This window comes from Castanea sativa, chromosome 1 (assembly GCF_040712315.1).
Source record: "Castanea sativa cultivar Marrone di Chiusa Pesio chromosome 1, ASM4071231v1".
Classification (NCBI taxonomy): Eukaryota; Viridiplantae; Streptophyta; class Magnoliopsida; order Fagales; family Fagaceae; genus Castanea; species Castanea sativa.
This window is the reverse complement of record NC_134013.1, coordinates 10,013,732-10,035,000: the sequence shown is the minus strand read 5'-3', so window position 1 is coordinate 10,035,000 and position 21,269 is coordinate 10,013,732. Positions and strand designations below refer to the sequence as shown.

Below are 21,269 nucleotides of genomic sequence, written 5' to 3'. Positions count from 1 at the left end.
TTATCTTTTTTCTTTCCATTTTATTATAATTTTTTTTTAATTTTTTTAATTTCATATTTACACTCCTTTAACCTTTCTCCCTCCTTTACGTTTTCATCTCCCCACTACTTCTCCAACCTTTCTCCTTCCCTCACCTTCTCATTTCCTCACTACCCTCTACATTAATATCATTCTTCATCTTTCCCTTCATCTTCCTCTATTTTTTTCTCTTCTTATTCATACATTCTTACTATAAATATGTCACTATCTCTTTTATTCTATGCATAGTTTTCCCTTAATAAAAAAGTTCTCTCTCTCTCTCTCTCTCTCTCTCTCTCTCACACACACACACACACACAAAATTTTTAGGTGGATTTTTTTTTTTTTTTTTTCATACATCTTCGCTTTAGGTTGATAATTTTTTATATTCTTTAATCTACTTTTGGTTAATGCAATGCAGTTTTGTTTTTTTTAATTGTTGTGTTTTTTTTTGTTAAATGTTATCCTATTGTATTATAAAGGATTATATATAGCATATAAAAATATAATATTATTCTACTACATAGCATGATTTGGATAATTTAATTTGGCAGTTATTGTAATTTGATAGCCTGATTTTTATAGTGCTCAATTTAGATGTTAAACTATGAGGCTTTAATGATTTTTGTTTATTTTTTAATCATTTGTGGTGGACAAAGTACTCTTAATAATTGTATTAGAAGTACTTTATAATGCCATTTAGTTAGGGAAAAACAAAGGTTGGATAAACAAAAATTATTGGATGAGAAACAAATTTTATCTTTTGCAATTTTAATTTTAATTTTATTATTATTATTATTTTAATTTTTTTTTATAACAATGCATATATAGAAATTTAATTATTAGATTTTACTAATAATTTTTTATTTGATAATATGTTTTGGGTGGACAAAATTACAATTTCTGCAAAGAAAATAATATTAGTAGATTATAAACAAATTGTTTTCCTAATCGGTCCAATTAATCATAGCTAAGTTTTATTATTATTTTTAGTTACTTTTTTCAGTGTTTTGGATTTTAGGCAGAAAAAATAAGTTTGAGAAAGTTTGTTTAAAACTAAAAGAATAATTTTCAAATTTTATATTCTTTTTAATGATTCACAAAATGTTATAAATAACTTTTATTAAAAAATAAATATTTTTGTTACCTTGCCTTTTGAATTTTTGAGAAAAATTGTATTTTTTTTAATTTTAGTACGACAAAATTTTTTAAATTTATGATTTATGATTATTCCTATATTACATTTATGATTATTCTTATAATAAATAAAAATAAAATTACAAAATACATTACTCTTTATTAAATTAGTTTAAATTGTATAAAAAAATTTAATAAAACCATCATAAAAATAATTATCATGTACAACGCGCAGGTTCGCAGTTAGTTTTCTTAATACAACTATTTTTCTCTTCATTTTCTTCCTAAATAACCAAAACCCATCAAGAATCATACAAAAGTAAAAATCCAGATCCAAAATCAAGTAAAACCATTAATGCTTCCACTTGTTTTTTCACTCCCAGACGAAGTCTTTGTGAAATCCAGCGTGAATAAGCATTTAGCCTTGGTGGTGATTCAAAGTGAGCTTTGGTGGGGATTCATTAGTGATTATGATAAATGGGTAGTGCTTTACGGGCAAGTTGATATAGTGTGAAAAATTGTCTTCAAACTAACATTTTGATCTGTTTTGTGTTATGTCTTTGTATTAAAATGTGTCATTTTAACAGAAAAGAGAGAGATGAGTTTCAAGTCTATAGCAGTAGAATTCAAGTAGATAAAATGTCGAATTTAAAACAAGGTAAACAACTTAACTTCGGCAAAACCACTACTTTTTTTTTTTTTCTCTCTCTTGACAAGTTTATTTTTTATTTTCTCTCTTTCTCATCCTTCCATTCCCTTCCTTTCTTCTTCTCCCTCCTTGTGTTTCAACACTAGCACTTGCTGTCCAATGCTCCATTCACAATACACACACTCATGCATACACCCACACACACAAAACTACAACCAAGCCACCCATCTCCTATGACGGATTAAACCCAAATAGCTACTAATTGAACCAAAACCCTGAGCATCATCTCGCCTCCTCTCATGGCAAAATTTGCAAAATAATACGTCTTTTATAATAATTTTTTTAAAATTTCAATTTTTTGAAGTTATTAGCGGATCACTTTTTATAAATTATGTTTCAAAATAATACATTTTTTTTTATATATTTTCTCTATATATCATACGTTAAATACTTAAATATAGACAGACATCTAGTGTAAAAGTATGTATAACTTATTAGTTGAGTTAACTGACTTTATAATTCAGATATAAAAGTCTCCCACATATTTCTTACATTCGAAATCTTTAAGTGGGAAAAAAAAAAAAATTAAAGTTTAAAATATTTTACTAGTGGGAAAGGGAGGCAATAATATAGGTATAGAATCCAGAGGAGACGTGCGTTGAAGAGCTCAACTCAAAGTTGGAAAGCCAAGAAAAGCACACACACCACCACGTTTACCCGTGAGTTCGTCACTTTCACCTACTGCGTGCGTGTACAGCTAGCTAACACATATAGATATGGTACCACTTACAATTATACATATTACATTAACGAAAGCTACCATTCATTGAACCCAACTATCTCTTTTTTTCTTTTTCTTTTTTTAAGGTTACAACCAATCACAAAGCTTTTAGTATTTAAGATGCTTCTTTGGTCGTTGGTACAAAACAGAGAGAGAGAGAGAGAGAGAGAGAGTTTGTGTGAGGTGTTATGCGTTAAAAGAAGGCTTAAGTGAAGGGTTATAGGTCTACCAACTGGTTGTTAAGGCTTTGAACCCTTTCAAGCAAACAACCACCACAGCCATTTCGAACTTTCTAGCGTGTTTTTGCCGTCCTACCGTTTCTGACACGTGAGAAACGAAAGAATGATTGACACAGATATAACATACATAGTTTTATTATTTTATGTTACTTAACCAACAATTAAAAAAATAATATTTCTGTAGTTGGTGCTTGCTGCTACAACTAGATTAAATAGTTTAATAATAATGTATGATATGCCTTTTTATTGAGTTGGTATCGTTGTTCCAATGATAAGGAGGTCGGTCTTTGTTTGGAATATATCTCTTGGGATTGGCATTTGTCTACGTTTGGGGGAAGAAGCTTGTCTCAACTTGGTCTTTGTGATATAATCCTTTTGTTTTCAAAAGGTCCCCCCAAGTTTTTGCTTCCCACTACAGCCTTATCATCATTCCTATGCCTTTGAGGTATATTTATATATGTTTTTCCAATGCTTCTTTTAGCTGACTTTTTTTGTATTTTTGATGGTTATGCACTGTTACTTGTGGTAAAATTTGATGATGGTCATTTATGATTGGAAAGAAGAAGTCATGGAAGTGATTTGTTAGCAGGGATTATTGTCAGAACTGTGCTTCTGGGTAATTTGAATCTTGGGGTTCTTAATTTTGACTTGACTTTTGGTTTTGGTTTGTGGGGTTGTACTTGTTCTATTATTGCTTATATGTGGTTTGAATTTTGGCTATTAGTTACTGTTTATGCTTGACTCTTATTGGTGATTTTGATTTTGGGTTATTTACATGATGTAGCTGTGATGTTCACCTGAAGAAAGAGTTGAAAAGGTTGAAAATTTTTCTTAGGATTCTTCTTGCTAGATGGGTTATTTTTCTTCTGGGTTGTTGGTGTTATTTGTCTGGTAGTTCTCGTCTGTGTATGCATGATATACATTTTAGTTTTCATTCTGTTGTGTTTTTGATAGGGTTGATTTTTATTTTTATGTTTCATTTTTAATGTGATTTTTGTCACACAAGAAACGTGATGAGCCAATTGGCAATTGTGTGGCCTTTTTCCAAAGAAGATAGCTGGGGTGGGGTAGGGGTTTGGTGCTAATAATGTCTGGGTATTATACACTATACTCTTTTATGTTTGACATAAAAGTTTGGACTTTTTCTTATGATTGGCGTTTTTGTTGGTGTGTATAATTCAATGGTATTATTGTTTTGGAATCTGTGTTTTTCTGTAATTTAGGATTTCATCACTGTCAGTTATTTTCAACACCTTGAGTGGCTGAGCCAGATTCTGCACCGTTGTTGATAGATTTGTTAATTACATGTGCCTTCTTTCTGACATTGAATGAAGTTATTTAATGTGTATATGCATACTATGTATTGTCTTCTTTGACTATAGGATTGGATTACGTTTGTTGATTTCGTAATTTTGTCTCTCTTTCCTATTAGGATTTGTTAGCTGCTCAAATTGGGCATCATCTCTTTTCTCTAGCTACCGAAGTGTCCTAAGACAGAGGAAGCAAAATATGGCCACCTATTTCCCAAATGTAAGCAATCAAAGAGATTGCTTGCAGACTCCATATTTAGGAGACCAGAAATTTACTTCATATTCTGAAGCGCCTTTCCATCCTAATAACATAATGATGTACATGAACCAAGCTTCTTCTGGATCCTACTCGGACATCTTGTCTGGGAATTCTCTACCTCCCAACTGTGATGAATCTGTGGGAGGCAGAAATGAGATGATGTTCATTCCACCTATAGGTAATAGAGAAAGCATGCAATCCATTGATGCAAGGTTAAATGCTGTAACAGGTGATCACCTTGGAAACTCTGTTACTGGGAATTCCCAGGTGATACCAAGGAGACAGCTGGGAGTTCCAGATGGCGAACAAAATATTCAGTCTCAGGGATTATCTCTTAGCCTTAGCACACAAATTCCATCTGCAGTATCTGTTGCTTCATTTGGTAGTGAGTATCCAAACCCAGGTCTCTCTTCATTCTTGGGAAACACATCTTGTAAAGGTGATGAGAGCAACCGATATAAGGATTTGAGAAGTGCAGAATGCTTGCTATCTGGTTTTCCTGGAGGCAACCATAACGCTACTAAACCAGAGGCATTGTGCAATCCTCATTCCTCAATGAACCCCAAAGAGATGCTCTGTGATCAATACCTATATGAACCATCAGCTTTTGCAACCACAATTTTAAACTCAAGGTACCTCAAGACATCACAACAGTTGCTTGATGAAGTGGTTAATGTCCGAAAGGCTTTGAAACAGCGTGGATTGAACAAACCTCAAATCCAGGGGATTGGTTTAGATGTCTCTAAAGAGGCTGATGGGAGATCTAATACTCAATCTGTGCAGATGTCTTCAGACCCTGGCGAGTCAACTACTAACTCCTCTTGTAAGCTATCACCTGCAGAACGACAGGATCTTCAGAATAAGAAGACAACACTTTTGTCCATGTTAGACGAGGTAGGCCCTACTGCCTTCTTATTTTTTTCTAGTTACATTTCCCCCCCCCCCCCCCCCTTTTTTATTTTATTTTAATTTGTATATATAGTCTGGATTGCTAGTCTTTTTTATGTCTTTTGTTTTCCTTGAAGATGATCATTTGGGCCATGACATATTCTTCCCTCATACCTAATACATACCCCACAACTAGTTGCAGTTTATAAAATTTCCATAATTGATCATTTTTTGACAGTAAAAAATTTTAAATGTCTTTTGTTCTCATGTGTTTATACAGATTCTGAAGAGCTACCCATGCTCAAATTCTTCTGTGCTCAAATTCATAGGGATTTCTTTGCAGTGATAGTGATAAAATTTTGTTTAGCACGGTCAAGAATATGTTCCAAAATCGAAATAAATATGAAAGAAATCTAGCTTGTTAAGTTGCTTTTCAGATGGATGATATTAAAGAGAGGCATTGACAAACACCTTGTTCAAAGCAAAAGCATCAAAGGATATAGTTGAGTTCTTGATAGATTAAAAAGAGGATTCGATGCTCTGAAAGAAGTATTGTATTTGGAGAGTAGCAAGTGAATGTTGATGTTAGACACATTGGGTCTCTTCCTCATACTTTAGACCATTTTTATGATACATTAGCTGGCGTGACATGAATGTGAGACAAATTCGAAAGAGACTTCAAAGTGTCACGTTTTGATTGGGAGTAGTCTGTGCTTCTGAAGTAGGGATAGTGTTGGGGTGGGCAAGAGGATCTCCTTATCAGTTGGCAGTGCTGAATACAGGTTTTTAATATGATCCTGTGTAAGTTCAAGACAAAAAAAATGATAGTATGTAGAAAAAGGTTCTTGAAGTGAAAGTATGGTATTTTAGGTACATTAGGTTACCTAGTTAAATTCAAATACTTGGTTGCATTGAGTAATAAAATAGAATGTAATCATTTCCAAGAATAATTAAATTCTAGGTGTTTGAATTATGAACCTAATGTACTTCACCTAAGGTATTCTACCTAAACTTTTCCCTTGGTGTTTAGAGACCTCTGGGCAAAGGGATTATGAAGCATTTGGAAGCTTTTACGTTTGCATTGATTGTTACTAGGAATGCTTCTAATCACTTTTTGGATTTATGTACATGTATCTTTCTGGATGTATGGGTTTTCTTTCTCTGCCCCTCTCCAATGATATTATTTATTTATTCCTTTACTTTCTTAGCTACCACAGTTTTTACTGAGCTGCACTCATTTGAACAATCACTGATGGCTGTGCTCTTGTTATAGGTGGATAAAAGATACAGACAATATTACCATCAGATGCAAATTGTGGTGTCGTCTTTTGACATGGTAGCTGGGTGTGGGGCAGCAGAACCATACACTGCTCTTGCACTTCAAACAATTTCCCGCCACTTCCGCTCTTTACGTGATGCAATTGCTAGCCAGATTCAAGTGATCCAGAGAAGCCTTGGGGAGCAAGATACTTCACCAAATGGTCAAGGAGGAATACCTCGTCTCCGCTATGTAGACCAGCAGCTCAGACAACAAAGGGCTCTTCAGCAGTTTGGTGTGATGCGACATGCTTGGAGGCCTCAAAGGGGACTTCCAGAGAACTCTGTTTCAATTCTCCGTGCTTGGTTATTTGAGCACTTCCTTCATCCGTATGTCCCTTGATACTTTTCCCAGTTCAGAATTGTACTTGGAAATCTAGTGAGAGTTTTGATGTACTAATTCTTTTCCTTATTTCAATAGTTACCCAAAGGATTCAGAGAAAATTATACTCGCAAGGCAGACAGGCTTGACCAGAAACCAGGTAAGAGTAAGATGATAATCTAGTTGTCAATGGTGGATTATAGTTACATATTCTGAAAATGGCTTCTTAATATGCATTGGTGGATCTGGGATCTGAAAATTTCAGTAGGTTGAACATCTGAATGTTGATCCTCAGTTATCATTTGTGTCAAGACTTTTTGACTTGTGGACTTCTCTACGCTATAAATTCTCCCATCAATGGATGCCTTAGTTTTCCTCAAAACTCACATCATTAAATTTTGTGTACTGATCAGGTTGCAAACTGGTTTATCAATGCGCGGGTGCGCCTTTGGAAGCCCATGGTTGAGGAGATGTATAAAGAAGAGTTTGCTGAATCTGAAATGAACTCCAAATCCTCACCAGAAAGTGCACTGAACGTACCAAGAGATAATTCCTTGGCATCTGAGGATAGGGGGGAAGAGTTGCAAGACAGTGTGATATCCACAACTGCTGATAGTGTCCACCTAGGGCAAGCCTATGACTCAAAGTCTGTTCATATCCCCAATGTAGAAATAAATGGGCAATCTGCAAGGATAGGTTTTGAGAGTAGTGCTCACAGAGATAATGTCTTGGGTTCTGGAATTATGAAATTACAGGGTAACCAAAGGCCTAAATTGGATGATCATAACCTTTATTCAGATGAGATTATCCTACCCCAACAGAATGGTGGTGGGAGTCTTATGGCTGCTGCCACCACATATGATATGTCAGAGTTGGGTAGTTTTGTAGATGGCAGCCAGGTGTCACTTGCACTGGAGTTGCGGCATTGTGAAAACGATGGATTTCCAATGTCTGGTGGTGCCAATTTAAGAGGTAATGACACTGTAACTTCTTCTGCAGGGCCCGAATCGCTAGATTTTCAGTGCATGGATCTGGGGAAGCAACATCACAGGTTCAACAACCCCCATATGTTACACGATTTTGTAGTCTGAAACACTGCTTGCCTATCTTTATTGGTGAAAATCAATCTTGTCAAGAGAAGGATCATTGAAAAATAAAAACAAAAAACAGAAATAGAATGTCCTGTGCTGTGTTTTTTTTTTGGCATTGTTCACCCTTCTTGCTTATTGTTTGAAGATACAGAAAACCACTAGCAGCACAAATATACATGTAGATACGGGAATGATTCCCAATTGTAAATTGTAATATAACAAAAAGATTGCTGGAGCTGTAGGCATATTTGTATAGATGAAATGCATGGGTATTTTTCTGCATTTTGTTGAATAAGGAATCTTGTAAAAGTACTTACAATTGTGACATTGATGTATCATTTCCTATGGAATAAATGTTATGTAATAATTGACTGATTTGTTTTCCTGCCATTTGTATTATGATCAGGTCGAAAATATGTTGGTTTCCTATAAGTTTGTGGTCATATTGTTTGGAGCTTGTGCAGAAGTTTAGATATAGGAGTATTCCAAGCCTAAAGTTTAGCCTGATCAACTGTCAATGATAAACAAATAGGTCACAACCCTACCCCGGGTTCCTCAAATAATATAACTATGTTATTGGTAGACTGCTCTAAAATTGAATTGTGGTCATTTCCCTCTGTTATGGACCATATTATTTTCTAATTCTCGTTTATTCTGATCTTTCTTAGTTGGCACTTCTTTTTGACTAGTGTCTGGTCCGTCCCATCATCTCTCTTCATGGTACAAAATTTGAACAATTGCTGCTTCAGTTTTCATTATCATATACCTGTGTTGCACTCATTGTTGAACATTATTCATCCTGAAGATTTTTATCTAATCTAGTTTGTTATAATAGCATATGTTCCCAGTTTCAAAAATACACACATGCTTACATATATATGGGATGTGGTGGTTATGTTTGGTGTAACTTCTCAAATGTTACATGTTTTTAAGACTGTTGATACCTACTAAATCCAATGGTAGAAAGACGTGGCTTCTTTTTTGGTTGGGCATTTGATGCTCTTCGTACCTCCAACAGCATAAATGCTCATCAATGGTCCCCCACAAGTAGGTACCTTCGTGGGGATGTAAATTCTAGTGCCACATAATTGATGGCCCCAAATGGTGGTTAAATTCATCGAAATTTAAAGCTGGCAACCAAGCCAGCGCTGTTTAATGCTTTTGATTGACAACTGGAGCAGTCGAAATGCCGGGACAGCAAGGTTTTGACGAATTGTTCAAGTTCCTCCACTTGGACCAACAAAGGCTTCGATAGCAAAGAAGGTTGGTGCAACTATTAAAAGAACAACAATACTTTTATCAACAAAAAAAAAACAACAACAATACTACAAACACAACAAATCCTCCAATTGTTGAGGTAGCATATTATGATTAATTTTTTTTTAAGGGAAGCATATTATAATTAGTGCAATATTACTTTCATACAGATACTACCACTTGCAACGTTTTTATTGTACACCAATTGCAATGTACGAACTCAGTAGCTGTGAAAGTTGTTTTTGAATTTTGTTGTCGCATTAGACATTCTGTAAAAACAAAGCATATGCCGGAGAGCGTGCTTGCATTGGTCTCCATTTTACTCTTTGATGGGGAGCCTGATCGCTGTCAGTTCAGGCCTACAACTTTTAGTATATGCAGGAGCAGGAATTTCATACAGTGACTTTTTAGTGGAATTCTATCTATCCTAAATTCTAGGGGCACTTGTAGTTTGTGTTCTAATTCTAAAATTTAAAATTTTGTAATTGATTCTATAATTTAAGATTAATTTGCCAATCTATATTCACTATTATACGTCTTCGTGTGACAGGAATACTAATAATTACTCATGTTTCTTTGATTTTTGGAAGGGGAAGTGTATTCCAAGGCAGTATTATCAGGACAAGGCTGGCAGAAGTTTTGGGTGTAAAAGATATTAGTAAAGTTCTACGCTTCTAGCAAAGAAAAAAAAAAGAGGATACTGCCTTCTGGTGTAGTTCAGATTAAGCAGATACTTTAATCCATGTTTGGACTATGGAGAGAGTGTTGTGTGTGGGGCTCTCTCAATTTTGAGCTAAGAAACAAAAGTTACGGAACCAGAGAGTGACAACAGAAGGAGGCCAAAGGAACAAAGATAGCAATCATTACTAAAGTAACCAAAGGCATCACCCTAAAAAAAACCCAGAAATAAATCAGTCTCATCACAGCACACAATTCTAAACCCAACGACACCCGCCAAGAGAGAGAGAGAAGGTAAAAAAAAAAAAGCAATTTTCTTGAAAGCACGAAAACCCATTTTTATATTTAAGCAATTCTTGAAAGATTGTGATATTCAGTGTCCTTTCAACATCTGTATGCATGACTACAACACGTAACAGTGAAAAAAGTTTGATATTCCAATATGGCTCACAGGCTCGTAAGCTGACAATCTTAGAACTGGGAGTGTGCAAAAGATAGCCCACTTTTTATCCTCCTTTTGCAGAGTGAACAGAACAATTTTAACATATTAAGGGGCTCTCCTGTGAGGAGAGGTGGGAGAGAGAGTTTTACACTGTTCTGAGCCTAAATTTACTTTTTTGAGTCTCCCAAAGAAATGTGTATCTGCTAGCACTAAAGCTGGAGGCTTGATACTTTTGCTTGTTGTTTTATAGTCAGGGAAGTTTGGGGACCATCAATTCCTGTCATTTGCTGCTATATTTGCTTAGCCAATTAAATTTGTCTCTTTAAATAACTAGCAGAAGTCTATGTCTCTAGGCCTTCTGCTGTTCAGTTTTAGACCTGTTATGTGTGTGTGAGAAAGAGAGTGAATTATTATTAACAACAAAGGTATGTATGTTTGCACTTTGCATTCATATACTGTGCTTTCCTGCTTGCTTTGGCTTGTGCTACTTTAATAGAAATTGATTCATTTTATCTTTTGGTGGGTCTTCCTCTTTTCTTTTCACTGTATTCATTTTCAACTTTGTTTAGTTCTTCAACTATGCCCATCAAGGATTGGGGTTGGTTGTCAAAGACTTGTTGGGATATTAATTTTGTCTTGCTTTCAGTTAGCCTGGTCTTGTACTTCACTTTTCTTCATTATTAATGATTTTGACTAATCTGCTTCGTGTTTCTGAGTTTCTCTCTCCTTTTATTGATATTAATGGGTCAGTTATGTCATTATGTTAGCAGTTCTTTTAGTTTGAATTCTCACATTTACTTTCACTGAACTGGGTTTTCTTTCTATGTACCATATATTGAATTTGTTTGTCCAAAGTGATCCCTCCAAGTTGAACTTCAGTGTTAATTAATTCTAGTACTTGTGCCTAAATAATTGAGCATGTCTTTTGGCTTCTTGATTTTAGTTACTCTGCCTCTTTGAGTGCAACTCAATACGAATTTCCACTTCAGTATTTTAAGTCGTACCTTTACTTGGTCTCTGTTTATTGATCAAACTTATCCTCTCGTAATTTAGTGCAAACACATGACGGCCACAAGTTCATGATTGTCTTCCTTACACACCATTTATTGCTTCCATAGCAATTAATATGGAAATGTGTTCCATCTTTATCTTTGGCACTTCATATTCAATAGAGGACCAATATCAGCTTGATAGTCTTTAGTTTTCCTGACCAAGTTGTTAGTTTTTTTCACTAAAGCTTTGACAAAACCCAACTTGCTAAAGTCCAGAGCAAGGTTCTCAAAAAAAAAAAAAAAAAAGTCCAGATCAAATCTTTTATAGCTTTTTAACTTCCGGTTCTGTTCAATATGGTATCACAGGACTCACCTCCACATCCAAGTAATATGCACCTATTCACTATCTCAGACTCTATCACTGGTCAAAACCATTTCCAAAACCAAAACCAACATTTTGATGCTTATGGGTCTGCATTAAGTGGAAGTGACACAGTGCTCCATCATTCTCTTGGTGTACTTCCCAGCATTCAATCTCTTGGGGAAAGAATGTCTAGATCAATAGACCTTGTTCAAGCTTCAACGGTAGCTGAGGAATCTCAGATCAACCACACTAGACATTTCATGGATCTTCTAGGAGCAGCAAATGAGTCCAATCACCAGGCTCAGAGGCTATCACTTTCTTTAGGCTCTCATGTGCTTGTTCCTTCTGGACAATACAGGCAGAGGTCCTTCAATTCAGACCTCATAAGCCCCCCCAGTTACTTAATGTCCAGAGAAGAAGCACAGGAACCTTGTAATCCAGGAGTAGAACATGTAAGCAGTGACTATTCTTACACAGGAAGTTCATTTGCTTCATCTTCGGCCTCATTAAATCGTTCTTATTCAACTGCATATGGAACAGAATCTTTTGCTTCTGTTATTGGCAATTCGGTGTACTTAAAACCAGCTCAGTCCCTTTTGAGAGAAATTGTTAATGTGGGTGGCAGAGAAATTAATTTGAGCAATGAAAAATATGTTGCTAAATTGTGTCGTGGAGGTAGGGCAGGAGCTCTTGGACTTTCTTCTGAACTAAAAGCAGAATTGTACAGTAATGGGCTTTTGTCAGCTGAGAAACATGAACTTCAAGTTAAGATTGCAAAGCTTATTGCTTTGTTGGAGGAGGTAAGTCTATACAATATTGAAATCTTGTTTCTTCATTGGTCTTCTTAACTTGATTGCTTCTAAAAATTTTCATAGTAATTTGCCTAAAAAATCTCTCTCAATTTTCAGGTTGAGGACACATATGAGAAATATTATCATCAAATGGAAGAAGTGGTGTCATCATTTGAGTTGATAACAGGTGTAGGAGCTGCCAAGTCTTACACTGCACTAGGACTTCAGGCCATGTCTAGGCATTTCTGCAGCTTGAGAGATGCCATAGTTTCCCAAATAAACATCAGGAAGAGAAAATTCTTGCAGGATTTACCGCGAATCAGCACCGGATTATCACAGCTTAACTTGTTTGATTCAGAAACTAGACAAACTAGAATGACCCTTCAACAGCTTAGCATGATGCAAGGCCAAAGGCAAGCATGGAGACCGATTAGAGGGTTGCCAGAGACTTCTGTGGCAATCCTGCGCTCTTGGCTTTTTGAACACTTTCTCCACCCGTAAGTGCATCAATTTTATTTCCTACATTGTGATTTCATGTCTTATGTGACTCTGATACTTGATGTGTCTCAAAGGTATCCAAATGAAACTGAAAAGCTAATGTTGGCATCTCAGACAGGCCTGACCAAGAACCAAGTAATTCCTTTCCCATTTTTCTCTGCTCGGAATATGATTATTATAAACTAGTTAGCATTTCTCATTTTGTGAGCTGGCCTAATTGTGATGTGAATGAGTAATCTTCATGGTTGTTTCAGGTTTCAAATTGGTTCATAAATGCTCGGGTTAGGCTATGGAAACCTATGATTGAAGAAATGTACAAAGAAGAGTTTGGGGAGTCCTCAGAAGACTTGAACCAATTAACTAGCAATTCAATGACAAGAGAAGGTGTCTCAGATCCTGCAGAGGATTGAAGGGGTAGGAAAAACCAACTTAGGATAGCAATTAATGCAAACTCTTGTAAACTGAGCCAAGAATGAATGACCTCTAGTAAGTGCTCATTTTTTGCATATATAGATTAAAGACTTTCGGAATGTGGTTGATCTAACCAAGGTCGAATTTCTTCAAGAACACCAACTGTGTTAGTTTCTAAAGCCTGTTAGTATTTGCCCCCCCAAAAAAAAACATTTTAGTATTGTGCATGCTGGCTGCTAAAAGCATTGTCAAAGTTCTTCATTAATTGCATGTCAATTTCAAGATTCAACTAGCATTGATGTAGATTGTACTCCTGGCATTTAAGTGATAGCTCAGTGGCATAGCATCATTTGAAAAATGACATAATTTAAAATATGATATATTTATAGGAAATAAAGAGAAGATGAAAGAAATGAAGAACAGGTGATATAACTCTAATGGTCTACAGCCAAAATATTACATCTTTCTTATTCATTTTGATTGATAAACATTAAAATTGAACTCATATTTATAATAGGATTTACGAAATTCAAAAATATATCAACTATCAATGTGGAAGTGAATAGACGCATACATTAGAGGAAAAAAAAAAGAAAAAAAGAAGAAGAAGAGATAATGAGTCTTTTATATTCCCCTCCCTTCTATATTAAGTCTTTTGTTGCCCTATGAGATTATAGGCGCATACAAATTCACAAATTTACTGTGAAAAATATGAATTTGTGTAGATTTGTGAACTTATTGTATGTAGCCACTCAGTCCTAGCACTATGAAAGTAACTAAATTGAGTATTCAAACTGAAAATACTTTTCTAGATGGTATGAGAATTACATGCAGTGATAAGATAATGAGAATTCAGCAGTAAAGCAGCATGTACTCACGGATAAAACTTTTCAATTAAATGAGGATAAAATGTGCGTAAGAGTAAGAGAGAGAGTGTGTAATTCAGATATGATGTAGACTGGTTTCATAATTTGATTCCCTCTGCAAAATGCAAATCATTAGACAATAGAGATTAAAACTTAGGTTCTTAACTCTAGGATATTCCCATTGTCTCAAGGGCATGTATAAGGTAAAATAAATGAAGGACAGGTGAGAGAAAAGAGTTGTAGTTTTTGCTCTTATCTTTGGGTACTAATGGATTGTGATTGTGGGATGTGTTTGGTTTCGTCCCCTCCTTATAAAGGAGTTCTGCCCTTAAAGAAGTAAAAAAGATCTTTTTAGCTTTTAAGTGATGTGTCTTAGTCCAAAGTCCAGACTTGACCTTTGCCAAAAATAGCAGCTCAGTTTTACTTGGTTCATTCACCAAAAGAAGTGGAACCTGTTTTTTCCCGCTCTTACTCATAAGCTAAGGATGGTACTATGGTAGCATTTAAATTTTAACATCGTAAAATGTTAACATGGTACTATAGTATTAAATGTTAATTTAACAAGAGAAATTATGATAACATGGTCAAATTTAACTAAATTTTTACGAACCGTTAATGTGGACAACTTTTTATTGGTTTTCATGTAGACCCACCATTAACATTATTTTTTTATTTACCAATAACCACTCATCACATCAGCAGTTTTTAATTTTTTATTTGTAAATAAGTTGTTATCTCTAGCATTACTATAAAATTTAATTACAATATATTAGATTCTTTAATTAAACCGGTCGCAAACCCAAGCAATGCGTATGAATAAATAATTATTCATAATTGTAATATAATCAATCAATATATATATATATATATATATATATATATATATATATATATATATATATATATAAGTAAAGACCTCATGTAGGAGTGCATGAGCTCCTACCTACCATGTGGCGGTCTAATATTTCATTTAGCATTTTTAACCTCTTTCATTAATTTTTTTTTTTTACTGTTATTCCAAAAAATCACATTAACTTCTTTTTTTTTTTTTTACTATTATTTAAAAGATGGATTGTAGTTTAAAATTAGATTAAAATCAGTCCAAACCTTTTGAAAAGCCCAAGCTCACTTATTACTTCGCATATTATGATCCAGGTGGTGAAATTTCCACATTAATTTTTTCCCACATTCTCCAAAATATGGGCTACATCATAAAATAGGACACACATTTTGAAAGACTCTCTCTATAATTTTCTTGATAAGACTCTTATTATTAAGTACCACATCAATTTGCTCTTTCCTCTTCCTATTGTGATATTGAACACTTTATTTAGCCAAAATAATTAAATAATTGTGACTTCATTTAGGTTATGTGTGTGTGTATATATATTCATATTTTTAATTATGCATATTCATAATAATTTTGGTTCTTTTTATTTTCTTCCTAGTAATGATATGTATAATATAATTGACCATAAAATGAGTGTTATAGGGCCAAAAAGAATAGTTTTTTTAGAAATTATTTCAAAATAAAAGTACAAAATATCTGCGCATCGCGCGGGACATCAACTAGTGTATAACTAGTTACAGTCACACGCAATGTGTGTGAATATACAACTATTTTAATGTATGAGTTATTCTCTAAACCGTACTAGAAATAATTTCTAAAATTATTTTTCATCTCTCCATCTCTTCAAATATATCATTCTATTATTTTGAGTTTAAAAAAAAAAAAAAAAACTTAGGTGCATCTGATCAATATTATTCCATAATTTTTTTTTGAGATAAAAGATAGAAATACTATTCTTTTTTCAAGTGATCTATATTATTGAAACTTTTGTAAAGTGTGTTATAGTTTTTTTTTTTTGACAATTAAAATTTTAAGTTCCAAAATTAATTATTTGAATTTCTCATTCTCTTAAGAAGATTATCATGATAATCAAACTTCACCACAAATTTACAGTTGAAATTACTCAAATAATTTATAGAAAAATTTAAATACACAATCATCGCACTTCTAAAATATCTAAAAATTAACTTAAATCAAAACTATAACAGGGATAGAAAGTACATCTGATAAATAACTCAAAAAGCACACCACCAAAAGTGTATCATGCAAAATTAGAGACAAAAAAAAACATCAATCTAAAATAGAATTGCAAGAAGGAGAGAGAGAGAGAGAGAGAGAGAGAACATTCACCTTTTTTGGAAGATAATGTGAGACAAATAACAAAATTCAAAAAATATATAAAAGAAGAAGAGTAGAAAAATATTCAAAAGAAAATGTATAGTTGTAAATAACAAATTATCCAAGTCATGCTATGTAATAAAATAACATTAACAAACATAGAAAATAAAATTAATAAGATAAAAAATTAAAATATAACCAAATCATATCAACCGAAAGTAGAGTTAAACATAAAAATTTATCAATCTAAAGAATTAAACATCCACCAAAAGAAAGAATATACACACACACACACACCCACACACACACACACACACGCACACACACACACACACACACACACATATATATATATATATATATAGAGAGAGAGAGAGAGAGAGAGAGAGAGAGAGAGAGAGAGAGAGAGTATTCACCTGTTTGTGTGAGCAAAATATGGATTGAATGGAAGAGAAAATAACAAATTTTTATAGTAAAAAAAAAAGGGATCAAAATTAAAGGAAGATGAAGGGATAGAGAAATTGTAAGTTTAAGTCTTAAAGTTTAGAGTAGTGGGGATATAAAAAAAAAGAATGTAAAAGTAAGTAAATTTTGGAGAATGTGTAATTGTAAAGTGGCAAATTAATAAGGGGAAAAATAATTAAAAATAAGAGAGAAAATATTAAAAATAAGTTGATGATGTGGTGCTGATGTGGCTCAATAGGAGTCCAGCAATATTAAATACTACACTTTAGTTTTTAAATATATATAGATATAGATTTGTTTTTTAAAATTTGTTGAAGAAAATTTTTTCTTTCTAAAAATTAAATACTAATTGGGTCTTAAATTGATTCTTTTTGTACAATGTCTTTTTAAGTTTAGCTCAAAAATTCATTTTTTTCCTTAATTTTTTAGTCGAAAAATATGAAATTTTATTATATTTGGGTTAAGATTTTTAGTTTAGAGTTAAAGTATACAAAAAAAGACATTAAAAATTAAAGATATGAGCCCTAAAAATGCAATAAAAATGATAAACATTCAAAAGTCTTATTTGGTCCACTTTGGTTCTATTCAGTCCACTTTGGTCCTATTTGGTCTATATTGGTTATCTTCTGTTAACTTTTGCCCTATTCAGTCCATATTGCTCTTATTCGGGCCATTCTGTCCACTTCAATCCTATTCAGTCGACTTCGGTCTTATTAGGTTCACTTTGGTTCTATTTGGTCCTATTTGTTCTTATTTGGTCCATTACATCCACTTTGGTCCTAATCTTCTCATTCGTTCCTATTCGGTTCACTTCAATCCTATACGGTGCATCAGTCAACTTTGGTCCTATTCAACCCACTTTGTTTCCATTTTGTCCACTTCTTTCGGTCAATTTGTGTCCAATTCGGTCTATTAGTGCACTTACATATAGAGAAAAGACATATTTAGGTTGAAAACACCTATTTTAAATCTAAGTTTATTAAAATGTGTGTGTGCGTTTTTATATCTCAAACTCATAATATCTAAAATCTTAAGTATAACATTTATTGTTACTACATTTTTGTTGAGCCACATTAATGTAGCATTTCAGATTGGATTCAGATTTTCTAGAGTTCCTAAGGTACTTTACCAAGTAGATTTCTATAAATCCTTATCTCTCATTTTAAATTAATGGTTTAAGATGTTGTCACATCATCAATCCACTAGTTTACACTTTTAAAAACACAAAAAAGGGGTTAAGCCTAGGAATGCCATGATCCTTAACATTAGAAACAAATGGATCTAACTTTTTTTTTGGATGGAACAAATCTCAAACTTGAAAAATTCATCAACCCGCAAATTACTTCTGCCATTTTTCCCATTAATGTGAATCCAAAAAACACTCCTGGGCAAAACAGTTCAAGAGGAAAACCGAACTTTCTTTTACAACTTTCCTATATTCTTGAAATTTTCAATATTTTCAATCACAAATGATGGATCCACCCAGCACAATCCCTTCAAATCGTCCATGGATGACCATTGAAAGCCCAATGGAGGCCAGGTATATCAACTATCTTACTCTCTCTCTAGTCTTTGTTCTTTGTCTATTGTCTACTGACTACTAGTTTCTTCCTTTCGTCTTCTTTTTTTCATTTATTTATTTCGTACCTATGCTTGATATTAGAATTTTGTTATTTTGCAATTTCACTACTGCAAACTTGTTTAATAATTGTTCAATAAAGGGTTTTTTTTTGGTCTACCCTTTGCCTGCAAAATGTTTGATAATTGTTCAAGATAAGGCTGGAAATAAAGAAAAGAAAAGAAAATGAAAAAAAAGGAAAGGAAGAAACTAGTAGACAATAGACAAAGAACAAAGACTAGAGAGAGAGTAGGATAGCTGATACCTGAAATTTTTTTTTTTTTTTTTGGATTCATATGGGGAAAATTGGCAGGAGTAATTTGTGGATTTATGAAAATTTCAAGTTTGAGATTTGCTCCATCCAAAAAAAATAAAGTTAGATTTGTTTGTTTCTAATGTTAAGGCTCAAGGCATTCCTAGGCTTAACCCTTTTTTTGTGTTTTTAAAAGAGTAAGTTAGTATATTGATGATGTCGCAACATTTTAAACTATTAATTTTAAATGAGAGGTGAGGATTTAAAAAAAATCTACTGGGTAGAGAACCCTAGGAACTCTAGAAGATCTTAATCCTTTCAGACCAGATTAAGTGCAAAATAACTTATCAACTTAACTATTTTGTAAAATATTGTGAAGATTGTTACATCCAAAAGATTTGAATCAGGTGGTCAACAAATCCAATCCAACTGGATCTTGAACACCCATATTACTCAAGTTAGCTAAGCTCATTGGTTCCAATTCGACATGAACTTGAAAAAAATATAAAATCATTGAAAAATAATAGCTTTGACCAAGTTTGACCAATGTTGGTGAGTTTCTTGATAAAATGGATTGAGATTTGTTGCACTAACTTTTTGTTAGGAGCTTTACTTATTGCTGATGATGGCATGAGGAATGAAGGTGCTTAGGCAGCATTGGGCTAATCACTTGTGTTTGGTTTTAAGACCGTTAGGTTTTAATGTATTAGAACTCTAATTTGTAATGTTGGCAAACCATGATTAAAACGTTTTAGTCTTGTTTAGATTGCTCAAAGTATATGTCTTTTATGTAAAGTTGGAATCGAGTTGCTGCAGAATTTATTGTGCAATTCTGCCTGGCTCGATCGATCAAGAATTAGACTCGACCGATCGAAAGTCGTGCAGATTGTTCTTCTGCAGAAATTTCCAACTTAACCTAAGCCCGTTTTGTGTATAGGGTTTTATGTTTTGCCCTAGGTATAAAAGGAAAAACCCTAGCCACGTTTTTAAGAGGTTGTTTTATGCTGTGTGTGAATCTTCTGTGAGATCTAGAGGTGTTTGTCTTCATACATACTTAGGGTTATCAAGGATCAAGACTATGTCAAGAACTTGATGATCACTCAGTTGCTGCATTAAGAGCTTAAAGATATACAAGCGAGAGTGCTTGTACTTGCTGGGAATCCAAGAAGGAAGTAGTCCGTGGACTCAGAACTGTCACGTGGTCGTGGTAGTAAGTTTCCTACTCGAGGTAGCAAGTTTCCTACTCGAGGTAGCAATCGGATGTTAGTGGTCTAAGTTGCTATTGTGTAAACTTCAATTTCTTCATAGTGGATTCAGTTTTACCTTGAGGATAGTTAGGTTAAATCCTCCCCAGGTTTTTTACCGATTTGGTTTTCTTAGGTCATCATATCATTGTATAATTTATATTTCCGCTGCTTTGTATGATATGATTGTTTTGTGTTAACCTAGATCTGTATAATTTACCTAAGTTAATAACTTGACTAAATAACTAGGTTAAACTGGTTGTTTTAAGGGTTCTAAAAGCGTACAAGTGGTATCAGAGCAGGTAGCTCTTTTGTTAAAGATCTTTTGATCTTTGAGCTGATTCTTGACCCCAGTTGTCATGGAACACGGACACTCTCTTGTTATTCCCCCTCACTTTGATGAGAGTAATTATACTTACTAAAAAGTAAGGATGAAAACATTCCTAAAATCTATTGATGAGAGAGTCTGGAACTTCGTTGAATATGGATGGGAGAAGCCCACTACTCCTGTGAGTGAGTGACAAACTTCTCAGAAAGAAGCAGCTGCTTTCAATAGCAAAGCTATGAATGCTATCTTTAATACTATTTCTATGGAGGAATTTAAGAGGATCTCTAATGTTGAGGTTGCTCATACTGCTTGGAATATCCTCCAAACTGTGCATGAAGGCACAAATGCAGTTAAAATTAATAAGTTGCAAAAATTAACTACTAAATTTGAAAGCATCAGGATGTCTGATGATGAATTTTTTGATGAATTCTATGCTAAACTTACTAATATTGTTAATTCTACATATAATTTGGGTGAAATCTATGATCAACTTAAAATTGTTAGGAAGATTCTTAGATCCTTGACTGAGGACTTTAGACCCAAAGTGACTGCCATCACTGAAAGGAAGGATGTGGACTCCATCCTTGTTGATGAACTTGTAAGATCTCTTTAGTCCTATGAATTGGACCTACCTAAGACTAGCAAATCCAAATCAATGGCTCTTAAGTCTGTTAATGATGTTGATGTGAGTAGATTTGATGATGAGCTCTTTGCTACAGAGATTGCATATCTTGCCAAGAATTTTAGAAACTTTCTTAGGAACAATAACAGAAGGGCAAGAGGCAAGAACATTGCTGAACCTAGAAATTTTAGGAGGAATGATCCCACTAAGGTTAATAACATTGAAAAACCTAAAGAAAAAG

At 33.9% G+C, this 21,269-nt stretch overlaps 2 protein-coding genes across 3 annotated transcripts; both read left to right on the top strand.

Annotated features, from left to right (window-relative positions):
* Positions 1-2,774: 2,774 nt before the first annotated feature.
* LOC142622564 (BEL1-like homeodomain protein 7) lies at positions 2,775-8,394 on the top strand. Of its 2 annotated transcripts, none has more exons than XM_075796057.1 (5): positions 2,775-3,269; positions 4,257-5,287; positions 6,555-6,928; positions 7,020-7,080; positions 7,334-8,394. In XM_075796057.1, exons 2-5 carry the CDS (start codon positions 4,334-4,336, stop codon positions 8,009-8,011), a joined length of 2,067 nt encoding a protein of 688 aa, XP_075652172.1. In that variant the 5' UTR covers positions 2,775-3,269; positions 4,257-4,333; the 3' UTR covers positions 8,012-8,394. The 2 variants fall into 2 exon arrangements, with proteins under 2 accessions (XP_075652172.1, XP_075652173.1); XM_075796058.1 differs by lacking the exon at positions 2,775-3,269 and adding an exon at positions 3,292-3,440.
* Positions 8,395-10,990: 2,596 nt separating this feature from the next.
* LOC142605803 (BEL1-like homeodomain protein 11) lies at positions 10,991-13,602 on the top strand. Its single transcript, XM_075777242.1, has 4 exons — positions 10,991-12,544; positions 12,653-13,032; positions 13,108-13,168; positions 13,288-13,602. The coding sequence occupies exons 1-4, from the start codon at positions 11,735-11,737 to the stop codon at positions 13,441-13,443; spliced, it is 1,407 nt and encodes a 468-aa protein (XP_075633357.1). The 5' UTR covers positions 10,991-11,734; the 3' UTR covers positions 13,444-13,602.
* Positions 13,603-21,269: the final 7,667 nt, after the last annotated feature.